Below are 13,337 nucleotides of genomic sequence, written 5' to 3'. Positions count from 1 at the left end.
CTCCCATTGGAACCTAGGTATCTCACAGGAGAGCCCAGTGCAGACAGGAATCAGTAGGGGAAAATACAACACAGTGCTCTGAGTGTCCTGGTATCTACCTCTACATGGAAACGTTCATAAGTTTATTTTAATATCCTACCTATTCTTAAGAAAGAGATTTAGCTTTTTTTTTTTTTTGCTAGTTGGGAATGCTGGAAAAATTAAATAGCTTTTGATATATGTATATATATATAAAAGCCTGGATTTTTCTCTCTTGCTTCACTAAAATATATGTAAGAATGGTTACAAAGGGAAATTTGCAAAAAACGAACAGTTAACATAGGAAAAGTTTCAATCTATGCTTTTAATCTTTCGTGACTGAGCTCATCAAGATTCCACTGGAATTCTAGACAGTAAATTGAGTACTTAAATTATCTCAGATCAACTATTCTTCAGCAGGTAAAGAATAAATATCTTTACTGAAGTGGTATGGTCTCCCTACTGTAGACCTAGAGGATTTGCCACTGTGTTCTTTCAATAAAGAATTGGAATGATTTAATTTCTGAATCTTTTTTAGAAATGTGAGCTAGACTTGAGGAAAACAGAAATATGGCTTTAAGTGAATTGTTAACATTCTGTTGCATATCTTATTTTGGTTATCTCTTGCTTTCTTCTTCCTTAGAGTCAAGTGACAGTTTTTCCCCAAGTTTCCTTATAAGTTCTGCCAGATCTTCAGAATTCTGAGATTTTTCCTCAAGGAGTTCATACCGGAGACTTGAGATGTCCTGTTTAATTTCCTTCAATTCACCTGCAACAGATTTTAAAGGATCACAATATTAACAAAAGAAAAAAACAACATACCCAAATATCCCACAATTATGTTTTTTTCCCATATTTCTTTGTTGAAACAGAAGAAGTAGATATTCTGCTGCCCATTGGTGAATCATAGGATATTCTGAGTTGGAAGGGACCCACAATGACCACTGAGTCCAGCTTTAAGTGAATGGTCCAAATGGGGATTAAACCCAAACTCTTGATGTTATTAGCACCATGCTCTCACCAGCTGAGCTAACCTCAGTGAAATGGTGTCTTAGGGATAGGAATACGAAGATGCAGTTCAGGAATCAAACAAATCTGAAGGCAAAAGTGTGAGAGACCATGAGTTCACAAAACTCACATGATCTATTTGATGGAAAATGCTGTTCTGCTGCAAGAGAGATCACAGAATCACAGTCACAGAATAATTTATGTTGGAAAAGACCTCTAAAATCACTGAATCCAATCATTAACCCATCACTGCCCAGACCACCAGATCTTTAAAGAACCAGATGATCCTGAAGGGCCCTTCCAAACCAAACTATTCTATGATTCTATTATTACTACATGTAGCAACACATTTTAACACTTGTCATATCAGTGAAGTTTCTGACGGGACAGGAGAGACATAAATCCCATCTCTTCAACAGCATGTTAATTTTGCCTCTTGCACTTGTAAAGATGTGAAGTGGATTAAGTATTTTGGAAATATATAATCACTTTAGTTTGATTCTCTGATGAAACAGACAATTCATCAACATACTCACCTTCATTGACTTCATCACTTTCCTTATCTATCTGCGCTTTCAACACGTATCTTTTAATAAGACGCTTCATTATTTTCTGCAGAGAAGAAACAAAGGAAAAAGGAGTTTTCTTAGTTGGACTAGTATTGTTATGACATTTCAAAGTAAGAGCTCTCATCCTGATTTCAGCTGGGACAGAGTTCATTTTCCTTTTAGTAGCTTGTACAGTGTGAGTTTGGGTTAGTATGAGAATAGTGTTGATAACACACTGCTGTTTTAGTTGTTGCTGAGCAGTGATTACCCAAAGGCAAGGACTCTTCAATGCCTCATGCTCTGTTGCTGAGCAGGTGTACAGGGAAGGAAAATGGTTGGGACAGCTGAACCAAGCTGGCCAGAGGAATATTTCATACTATAGAGCATCATGCTCAATATAGAAACTGGGGAGGCTTGGCCTTGAGGGGTGATCACTGCTCCTCTGTATCTCTTTTTCATTGCTACTGCTACTACCACTACTACTACTTTTTTTTTCTTTATTTAAATTAGTGAAGTATCATTATCTCAACTCACAAGTTTTACCTTTTATGATTCTCCTCCTCATCCCATGAACTTGGAAGGGGGCAGTGTGGGGGCAGTGAGTAAGCAACTGTGTGGTACTTAGCTGACAGATGGGTTACACTGACACCTCTGTTACCTTCTGTTGCATTCAGATACTTCAGTGTAGAACTTGACAAATTAAAGAAATTTAATGTAAAAATCTCTGCTTTCATCTGCAGGTGATATTTAACCTTTACAATTCTGCATATATATATATATACTTGAAAGTTAGAGAACTAAAGACAATCTTATGAATGTTATAATTCATAACCTTTAACCTGCTACTGGAGGGTGTAAGAGCTATTAATACAGTTGCATTTTTGATCTCCAAGTGAAGAATAAAGGCCAGATGAAGCCATCTGGCCTTTATTGCCACACAAAGATGATAATGACCCTGCTCAGCATTGCTAGTTGCTAAATCCCTTTGTTGTTAGTTTATTTGAACCTATTTTGATATATTTGCTAAGTTATGTTTTCCCAGTGTAGGGCTTGCTTAGAGAAAATGGGATCCAAAATTCTAACTCATTTAAGTGTCTCAGCTGGGACTCATCTAACCAAAGACAGATACTTTCTAAGGTAAATATATGTATCTGTCATCTTTATTTCCTTCTATGGATAAAATAAGCAAACCTGAGAGCACAACTCATCTGAGACAACTAAAACTGATCAAATAGCTTATACCATGAGAATGACCAACCTCTCTGCTAATAATAATGGGAATCTAGGCCAGCAAATTTATTGTAAATTTTATCTTTCCATGAAAAAAATGAATTCTGGCCCTGATTCTCCCAACAGTTCAAATTACTTAAAAAAGAACAAGGTATCCAAGTACATTTTACAATATGTATTTCTGGCTTTGGGTTTAATATTTTCATAGGGTGTAGTCCATGACAACGTAATACTTTTTCTTTTCCATTTTAAGATAGAAAACATTCATAGATTTATATGTCTGCTTTTGTCTCCACAATAATAGAGCTGGTTTTGAGGTGAGTCATGCCAGCTTAGTGGTCCCAGGCCATCACTGCAGTCACACTTGCAAGGTCAGCAGCTGTACTGTTTATTATAATGATCCAAGAATCTTTCAAATACAAAGCCACACAACATGTTTATGGGGCAGATTTTTAATCTTAGTATTTATCCCTGCATCATAATGAAATTGGCTGTGAAAAAGTGAGGGAGTTTTTGGAACAGACTCCTGTAGACACTGCGTAACATAAAAGTGGAGCAGAGCTAGCCTGCCCAAGGGAAAAATCTCTCTTGTGGTCAATAAAGTATACTCATTTTGTGTATCTTTTTTCATTCAGATTGTCTTTTTATATTGCCCAGGTACCTCTTGCTTCTTCCTTTCCACTCATTTTGTAGTATTACAAGAAGGAAAGAAGCAGTCTCTGGACCAGAATAGCTGAGATTTATGAGGACTGTGCTGGGTCTCTTTATACTTAACTGCACAAAGGCTCATTTGCAGTTGTTTAGGAGGCAAAGGAAAACGAGATTGCATTGATAGGATAAAGGCTGACAGATACTTGCAGTGCTTGAGGCATTTGTATGTAGAGATGTGCCACAATAAGCTGATCTGCTTCAGCAAATGGAATGGAAAGATCTGGGGTTTATTTTTGGATTTCTCAGTTCACATTGTGCAGTTGAGGACTCAACTCTAAAATTAAGAACATTTCTCTAAAGCACACAAATAAATTGCACTATAAGGGTACCATTTCAGAAACAAAGAGGAGTGAAAAACACCCTCAAATTGTACTGCAAATACCTAAACCATTTCATTTATTTCTGACATATACAAGGTCTGTGGATTTATCCTTGACTTATGTTACTTAGCATAAATTCAAAACTGTTCTCATGCCATCACTCTGCTAGTTCTACTACTTCTTGATTTTATTTAAAAATAAACTGGTTTTTACCTGGTATTGTCTTGGAGGATTGTTTAAACTGTTTAAGTGGATTTCATCTGAGCTTCTTATACTCGATTGCTTCCTTTGATCAAGCTGAAACAGAAACATTATTTATAGTACAAAATAAATAGAATATCAATATGTATATTTCATGTATATATCCTATGACAGAAAACCTAAGGCATCACAAAATGGTGAACTGGGACTCAAGCTGAACAACTGGACTGTAGTGAACAGAAACTGCAAAACCAAATGGTATTGCTTTAGATAAAGAGTGGGGCCAGTTCAACAAACAGCAGTGCAAGAAGTATAAATCATAGTTGATCTGGATGAGGAATAAGTAGGACTGTCACTAAAAATTCAATTCCCTGGAATTATACATGGTCTAACCAAATTTTTACTCTTTCAAAGGATGGGACCATCAGTGCAGTGTCTCAAATTCCATGGGATCATTTTGTATTTCCATTGAACCTCTCTGTGTTGTGTCCTAATATATCAAGCATCTACTTATAAGCAGACTGGGGCACTTTGAAGCCTGTTAAATACTCTGTGGGATATGCTGGGATACAATTTGTTGACAAAAATAGGGCAGGATTTGCTGCTTACGCAGCTGTACACCGAGAGTAAGTTAAATACTATTAGATTTTGTTCAGCATTCCATAGAATCACAGAATGGTTTGTGTTGGAAGGGACATCTAAAAACAGGTAGTGCAATGCCCCTGCCATTGGCAGGGAGACCTTCTATTAGATCAGGCTTGTATTTTGATACAAAAATTTCTTAAATTTTATACAAAAATTGATTAAATCTATTGGTAAAATATATTCATTAGCAATCAATATAAAGTGTACACTGAATTTGGGAATTTTCGGTTCTTCAGAAAGATTCACAAATCTATTTGTCCATACTTTTAAAAAAAACATTATTTATCTATTTAGTCTATGTTTACTTGACTAAGCAAAAGTAATAATAAAAGATAAATAATGTAAAACATATAAAACAATTAATATTTCTCTTATATATTAATCTACATGTGGACAGGCATGTATAAAAAGGGCAAGTTACTATTTTTTATGCTTGAATAAAGCTACTTCAGATATTTTGAATATATATTAGAAAGTATAATCTTATCAAAATATTTTAACTTAAACTAGGTATCTGATTTATAATAAAAAATAATGACTAGTGAGTTTACACAATCACTATGTAATCACTATATTTTTCAGGATTTTAGAACTAATTATACTTGCTTGGGCCTCATCTACAAAACTGGGTTAAAAGAGAAAAACAATTTTCGTGCTATTTCAGCTCCTGGATTTCTCATGCACCATTTTTTGAAATAATATAGTAGAATAAGTGTAAGATCACGCTTCCTCTGCAGCAGCAGAGGGAAGTTGCCTTGGGTATTTACTACATATTTTATTACATATTTTAAAAGCAAAGTGTCATGCTGGTTACCAGTTTCAAACTTGTGTTACATTGTTTCACCTCAAAAGTTAATCTACTGCTCAATTACAATTTGATTTTCACTTGAAATAGCAAAATTGGTAATATGTGGTGAGATGAATTATGACACTGCAAACTTGTAAAACCAGGCACACTGTAATGTCTTTATGTTAACCTTCACCCGCCAGAACCGTTTTTAAGATAATAATTTACTTTTAATTAGCCACCTTGAAAGTTGGCAGGTAAATCAGAAGTGTGAAACTTTAGATCTTCTTATGTGTACCAGTAAAGGACACAAGATCCACTGTAAATTGCTGAATGACCACTTGGTGGCAGAGACTGCCAAGATTTCATTATCACATTTAACATTTTTAAGTCTCTTTAAGCTCTCTTTAGACACTCTTTAAGCTTCCTGCCTATGGCTTTTTTTTTTCTCCAAAATTAGTACTAGAGTGCACTCAGCCTGTCACATTGGTGACTGACCAAGAATCTGTATTTTTAAGTTACCATTTATTGAATATGAGTAACCAGAGGGGAAATTATGTAACTTAAATAAAACAATGACATAAACCCCCACCCAAAATAACTCTGCTTCTAGAGTGGGGGGTGAAATATGAAATGCAGGATACATGGATCATTGTTTTCTGAAAACACCTTCATCTTTAAACTTGCCTCTCATTTCATTATTCTCTTGTATTACTTAAAATTCAATTCAATCAGAATAGTAATGAAATTATTATAGCTGGTTTCTTCAGCACTTTATGAATGTCTTAAATCAGAAGCTGCTGTCAACTTGCAATTCCAAAGAATTGTACTTTCTTGGATCAAAAAGGAGGGTTCCCAGAAAGTGACTAAGTTTGTGCTCCTATAACCAGATGTCACTCATGAAAATTTCAGAAATACTGTTTTACACTAGGAAAGTTAAAGTTAACATATTTGTCTTGTTTGAGTGAGGGCTTAAAACTACTTCAATAAATAGCTGTCCCTTACTTTTTTTCTGAAGGGCCATGTTTAATGAACAAAATTTAAATATATTATCTCTCACTGCTGATTTTTAGCTCAGGAAGATGAAAAAGTTCTGTGACACTTGAGCAACAAATTTTCTCAATCCCAAGGCAATTTGAAAATTTAGAACAGTAGTCAAAGTAGGTTTTTTAAAAAAACTCTCCTTTTCCTTAATTTCTTTTTTCCTTTTTATTGGTTTGAGTTTCTCACTCAATTGATATTTAAAATGCCAATTCTAGCCTGAAGAAAGGAATCTATGGATCTTAATCAACAGCCTGAAAGAAAACATCTTCACAGTCTTTAGTATTGTATTTAGATATGTCTCAGGAAATTAATTTCTGGTGTACTATACTTTGAACACAGCTATGTAAAATACTTGCTGTTTAGCACTGACAGCATCTGGCTTCGTTTTCTGCTAGCAATAATCAGGGCAGAGCTGGAGATAGGAGTAGCATTTCCTTCCTTCCCACCCTAATTCTTGTCTTCCCACTCACTCTGAAGCTGCTGCAGCTTTTGCAGAGAGAAGATACAGGCTCTGCAGCAGAACAACCCACAGGCTGGGTCTGAATCAGTGAACTCCAGTGTGTGTTAACATTCCTGGGCACTGCAGTGCAATGTCTTCCACCAGTAAACTTTCACTGTGCTCCCAGGTAGGACTCACACCAGAGCAACCTTCTATCTTCCTAGGCACAGTCTGGCAACTGGAGTGGCTTGGGGACAAGAGGTTTCCTGTTTTGTGAGGAAAACTATCTGAATAGGGGCAAGCCATTCCTGAATTGGCCTCAATAGCCAGGTAAGCTACCCATGTAATACTAGCACAAACACAGCCATCAAGTCTTGGGTCTGGTCTTGCCAAATACTTCCTTATCTTTCCACAGCTCATTTTATTTATAGTAGCTCCCTGCACGGGTAGCTCCTTGCTCAGCAATCATAGCAGCATCAACCCACAAAGTCAAAATCCCAAAAGCGTGAGAGTGCCCTTGAGAAGATGCCATGACAGCCTCAACAATAATGAATCGCCAACAGAGGATCAAAAGGTAACACAAAACCACTTTAGCTACTTCTTGGAAGTGCACAAGATGGCAATAGCTCATAGATTCAGATAAATTCAGCATGTAGAAGCCCAAAAGGTAAGTAAAAATGTAATCATCTGCTAGTATCTACTGCAAAACCTGAGAAATTAATAAATACAACTCAGACACTTTATGTTTTTCAACGTAAACTTTCGTGTTTTTTAATTTGATTTGCATTTTTATAGCTGCTTTGGCTGCAGAGTAAGCACATTTCATTTAGGATTAGTTATACTAAAATCTGAACTGAGGGTAAAGCATTAGTATTTGAAGACTTAAAATTAATTCAGGGCTAGGAAAAAATCTGATAAACAATGTTTGCATCCCTACAGCTCTCTTTCAGAGGGACTGCTGTAAAAGCTGACAAACCTGCTGCTGTTTTATATAAGACTGGTAATTATTACACTTTGCACCTTTCTAGAAACTTGCTAAAAAACATGAATTGCTAGGTTTGAATGGAATGATAAAAATACATCTTCTTTCCTTAGTCTGTATAAATGGGACTTATAAGAGTACCTGGTTTATGGGAACATAAATTTCATGCTAAAAAGTCATTAACACAAGCTTGTAACCTACTTATGTGCTTTTCAAATTCACAGAGTAAGTGAATTAGAAAAGAACCATTTGTTGTTTTCCACCACCACTCATTTTTAAGTTTATATGCATTGCCTCAAATGCGCAATATTTTAGTGATGACTTTATCACTCACAGAGGTTTCAAAATCGGGTTGCATCAGGCAGCCTGAAGAAAAGTTTTGCAAATGTCAGATTCATTAAAAACTTGAGCAAATGCATGTGTTTTTCTGTTAGGTCCTAAACACATTAGGGTTAGATTTTCCAAATAAAATGAAGTGAGATCTGTGAAACACTAGAAAAATTACTGGGAATAGAGATGAGACACTTGAACTTAACAAGAACTTTGATGACAGTGTTTGTAATACCTATATTTGTTTTCATAAACTGTATAAACTTACCCAGAGGCACAGGATTTTTCCCTAAAAATGCATTTTTTCTTTCTATGATAGTGAACATTTTTTCCTCTTTTACTCTTCAGCTAATAAGTGTAAAAAGGTGCTGGTCACATTGGTGATAGAGAACTGACAGATGCACATAAATTCTTTACTGGTCCCCAGATTAAGGACTAATGCCTCTTGACAAAAAATTCAAGAACTCCTAACCTTGAACAGGCCTCTGCTCAGACCACAGCCCATTTTAACAAAGATCCTTCCACACTTTAATTTCCATTGAAGAAAATTTTGTTTTGCCACCATGACAAATTCTTTTTTTCCCTGTATGTTAGCATATGCTCACCTTTCTACTCACTACAACTGATCAGCTGCCTTGCACAACTTTTCTTCCCTAACATGTCACAATACTGCTAGAATAGTGCCAGTCTTTACATTTCCAGTATCACGTACCATTCAATGTTTTTCTCAAGCAATTGACATGATCTATACCAAGACAGTGCAGGAAAAATACACCTGCTACAAACTAAGCAAGTCCAATGAATCAACTCAAGTGCTTTTTACTGAAGCCGTGTAAGTAAAACAGGCAACAAAATATTTTACAATAAAAGCAAAGAGCATTTTCAGTGGAAGCAGAGACAGGGTACCAAGGGGGGACTTTGGAGACTGCCCAGGCATGTGAGGGTGGCATTAGGAAAGACAAAGCTTGCCTTAAACTGACATTTGCAGGGGCAGTAAGAACTATTGCTACAACAGCAATGTATAGCAGCACAAGGAAAATGCAGGCCTGTTGGCAGTGGGGAAAGGGATTTAAGTGACAGATGGATGAAGGTAATAATGAGGGACTTGATGCCTTTTTTGCCTCAGGTTTCATCAACAGTTTCTCAGACCTCTGTGCTCAGTGAAGGAATTCTAGGAGATAGGAAGAACTTGACCCAGGCAAGTCAGAGTACTACATCCACAGATGCATGTGAGAGAGCAGATGCCCCCCTTGTAAATATGCTATCATCTCTGAAAGACCACGGGTATTGGGAGAGGTCCCCAAAAGCTGGAGAACAGCAAATGTCAGATCTATCTTCAAAAAAGGTCAAAATTATGATTCGAGCAACCCTGGGCCATTCAGCCTCCCTTCAGTAACTGGCAAAATAATGCAATGAAAAATGAAACTTCTTGGAGTCCATGCAAGAACAGATGGTGGCTGGAAAAAGCAGGTGTGTATTTATGAAAAGTAAAATCTGTCTGACCATCTAGATGGTATTCTGAGATAAAATGACTTGCAGAGAAGGGGAAAGCAGAAGACATCATTGGACCCGACAGTCAGCAGGGATTGTAACTATTCTATTCTATTCTATTCTATTCTATTCTATTCTATTCTATTCTATTCTATTCTATTCTATTCTCCCATATTAGTGACTGATTCAGTATGAATTAAGTATGCTGGGAAATTTATGAATAAAGCACGGCAATAATAAAAATGAAGTTAAAATTGGCTTTTTCTTCTAAAATTAGCAGTCAGTATATACAAGAAAAAAATTACCTTGTTCATCTCTGCATCTTCCTGAAAGCTTTTCTTTTGGCACAAAACCAGTTTAGAAATACATTTTTTTATTCTGATTAGGAGATAAAGCAAAGATTTTGGGCTTGGCACTAAGTTGAAGGGTACTGGAAGAGTTCTTCCTTCTTCAAAGTAAGAAAACCAAAGTTTAGCCCTTGCAAATTTCCATTCTACATCAGCATCATCCTGTAAAACAGAAACACAGCAGTTAAGACATGGTTAATACCACTCTGATTATTGAAGATGCTCTAGCTAACCTTTATGTGTGTTTTAAGTGTAATTGGCTGAAGTAAATCTCAAACAGATAAAGATTTATGAAAACCAAAATTTCAGTGAATTGAACTGTTCTTATTAATCCATTTAAAATAGTGCAATTGCAGAAGAACAGAATGGATTTAATTTAAATGTTGTTTGTTCCAGAGTGAGTGCTAATAGTCTGCAATACAGGACCACAATGACAGACTCTATTACTACTCTACAGACTCTATTACTTTGAACATGAAGTTAAAAAAGATAAAGTGATTCTTACCTAATTCCTTCAATTTTCTGAAATATATGATTAAACCAGATATACTATCATCACCAAGGTTTATATTTATCATTTATGATCACCAAAACACTCACTTTATTTCCCCCTGTAAGGTTTAGGAAGGTTTTACGCAGAAAGGACTGACATCAGTTCAAGGTCATGACTCAATATTGCTGTATCTGTTTTTAGAAGCTGTTTTGTCCAGTCACTGTATTTTTAATGTTCCAAACCTGATAGATTTGCCCTGTGGCCTCCTGATCCAGAAGAATGTGAACATCCCTAGAGAATGTGTTGCTCTTGCTCTAGCTTGACAATGCTACAGGCCCCAGCCAGAGCCCAGAATGTGGGACCAAAGCAGAGTCAAACCTGTGTTTGATGCTTTGACAAGAGCATCCCCTAGCAAAGTCTGGGATGGCCCAGCTCCTGGAGATCTGCTTACTTTTTTCCTAAACAGTGATAAAGATTTAGCCCTCTGTTTTCCATGGAATGCAAAAGGTCATGCTGGATCTCAGCAAGTAATTACAAATGAGGCAAATGAAAGATTCACAAGTAATTACAAATGAGGCAAATGAAAGATCCACAAAGTCACACCATGTAGCCCATAACACAATTCACCAGTAGTTTCTTATTCTAGTCTGGTTCTTACTATTACAAGCACATGCAGACAAGTAATTGACAGGTATTTTATAATAAAAATGAACAGCGGCATTAATATTTTCTTCTAAAATTTTCCAAAAGCTTATGTGGTACTTCTCTTGATGTCAACAAGAAAATTTTCCAGGAGCCAGAGACAATTAGTTGTAACAGTAAATAGGGTGATATTTCATCATAAATGGACTTTTTACCTCAATTTCCTGGAATGAACTGTTGATCATTGCGATAAGCATGTTCAGTAAGACGATGACCATGGTAACATTATAGACTCCATAAAGAACATAACCAATATTTTCAATAAATTTGTGTTTATAATTGATAACAACTGATTTAACTTCTGAGAGTCCAAATATAGCCCAGAACAATGTTTTGAAGCTTTCTTCAACACTAAAAGGAGAAATTGGACACATGCAAATGTTATTGAAGAAAAGCTGTATATTCTTATTGTAGAAATTGCCAGTTATCAATTTTATACAGTGTACAAATTTTTCCATTATCATAATGTCTAACTCCACCTCTGTACATAAAAGCAGACTGTCTAATTTCATAGGTACAGTCTGTTTCATAACACAAAATTCCTAACAGAACTAACAATAGAACCATCTGGTTCAGATCAGATGGTTTTACGAATCATATATCTATCCTCAAAAGAATATTACAATGATTTGCTTGTTAAATACTTTAATATATACTACAAGCTTACGGTTAACATGAAAAAAAATTAAAAATAATTAACCTGTAAATACTTTATTTAAATTGCCCCATTAGTTCACTTACTGGGAATTATTTCACCATTAATATGACAAATATTTCAAAACTATGAAGAAGACAGGATATCTGATGGCAAATCATCAATTTTCAGAAAAATTAGTCTTATGGACCATAATCTTCCAGCTGAGTTTTTACTATTCCACAATTCCAGGGTAAAGTCATGGTGTAGAAATAGTGATTTTTTTTTTTCAGATTAGTTGTTTTAAATACATGTATTTCCTCCCAATCAGTTTATAAATAAACGTAAGTCCAAACCTCTGAGGTATTTTTTCCTATTTATCTCCATGTGTTTGACAACTTATTTTCTCTTGCTTTGATAAAGAGATCTCAGCTCCCCACATTCAAAAATACAGTAGCATTGCAAAGAACATTTAGTATTTTACTGAGTTATTGTTAAGAAAATAAAGGTTACAATTTAATCAGTTGTACTTACGTTGTGAAAGCTTCATTTTGTTTTGCCCCCAGATAGTAGGAATAGAGATTAAACATGCCTATCATGAAAGCCACAAACACCATGATAAATATCACCATAAACTTGAAGATGTCTTTAACGGTTCTGCCAAGTGATATCTGCAGTGGTCCAAAGCTTTCATTAGCTGGTAAGATGTAGGCTATCCGTGAGAAACTTAACACCACTGCAATTGCATACAGCCCTTCAGAAATGATCTGAGGGTCTGATGGATCCCAGTTTATTCTGGCTGGAAAAAAGATGAGAATTTCTGTCAGTACAACATGTGCTTATCTATAGGAGGCCTTTTTGGACCACCTGCTGCCAGTGCTCTGCCTAATGTAGCCTAGGTTACCACTGGCCTTCTTTGCTGCACAGGCTCATGTTCAACCTGGTGTCCATCAAGTTCTGTTTGTTATCCTATGAAAAAACCTGGCATTAAATACTCACTATTAACACCATCCATACACAGATCCTCTTCAAACAGACTTCAAGTGTATATGCATGCATGAAAAAAATGCCTCAACTAGTTGCTTTAAGACTTATGTTAAATTTATAACTTTCCAGTAAAATTTATAAGACTACAATTTAATGTGTTTCAGAATATATACATTTTAATTGCTCTGCTTTTCTGCAGTCTGGATAGTGCGAAAATGCAACCTTTTCAGAAATAGTATCTGAAGCACAGAATAAAGACAGAAACTGATGCAAATTAGTGTCTAGAGAAAAATATTTAATATTGGTAAGAGAAATGTGGTGGTGTTGAGAATGAACACAAGTCAACAGTGCTTAATTTTTTCCCCATTTGGGCAAAATACCTTCTAGGACTTCCCAAATATCCCAAGCAAGTTTCTTAAC

At 35.8% G+C, this 13,337-nt stretch overlaps 1 protein-coding gene across 1 annotated transcript in view; it reads right to left on the bottom strand.

Annotated features, from left to right (window-relative positions):
• Nucleotides 1–497: 497 nt before the first annotated feature.
• TRPC6 (transient receptor potential cation channel subfamily C member 6) overlaps nucleotides 498–13,337 on the bottom strand; it is a 28,793-nt gene continuing 15,953 nt past the window's right edge. Inside the window, exons 6-11 of the mRNA XM_005417725.3 lie at nucleotides 12,465–12,729; nucleotides 11,452–11,647; nucleotides 10,060–10,263; nucleotides 4,049–4,132; nucleotides 1,563–1,638; nucleotides 498–787 (exon numbers count right to left, since the gene is read on the bottom strand). Coding sequence (XP_005417782.1) covers nucleotides 636–787; nucleotides 1,563–1,638; nucleotides 4,049–4,132; nucleotides 10,060–10,263; nucleotides 11,452–11,647; nucleotides 12,465–12,729 — 977 coding nt within the window. The 3' untranslated portion in view covers nucleotides 498–635. The remainder of the gene's footprint in view (nucleotides 788–1,562; nucleotides 1,639–4,048; nucleotides 4,133–10,059; nucleotides 10,264–11,451; nucleotides 11,648–12,464; nucleotides 12,730–13,337) is intronic.

Source organism: Geospiza fortis, unplaced genomic scaffold (genome assembly GCF_000277835.1).
Source record: "Geospiza fortis unplaced genomic scaffold, GeoFor_1.0 scaffold16, whole genome shotgun sequence".
NCBI lineage: Eukaryota > Metazoa > Chordata > Aves > Passeriformes > Thraupidae > Geospiza > Geospiza fortis.
The sequence above is the reverse complement of the archived record's forward strand: the minus strand, read 5'-3'. Positions and strand labels throughout refer to the sequence as shown.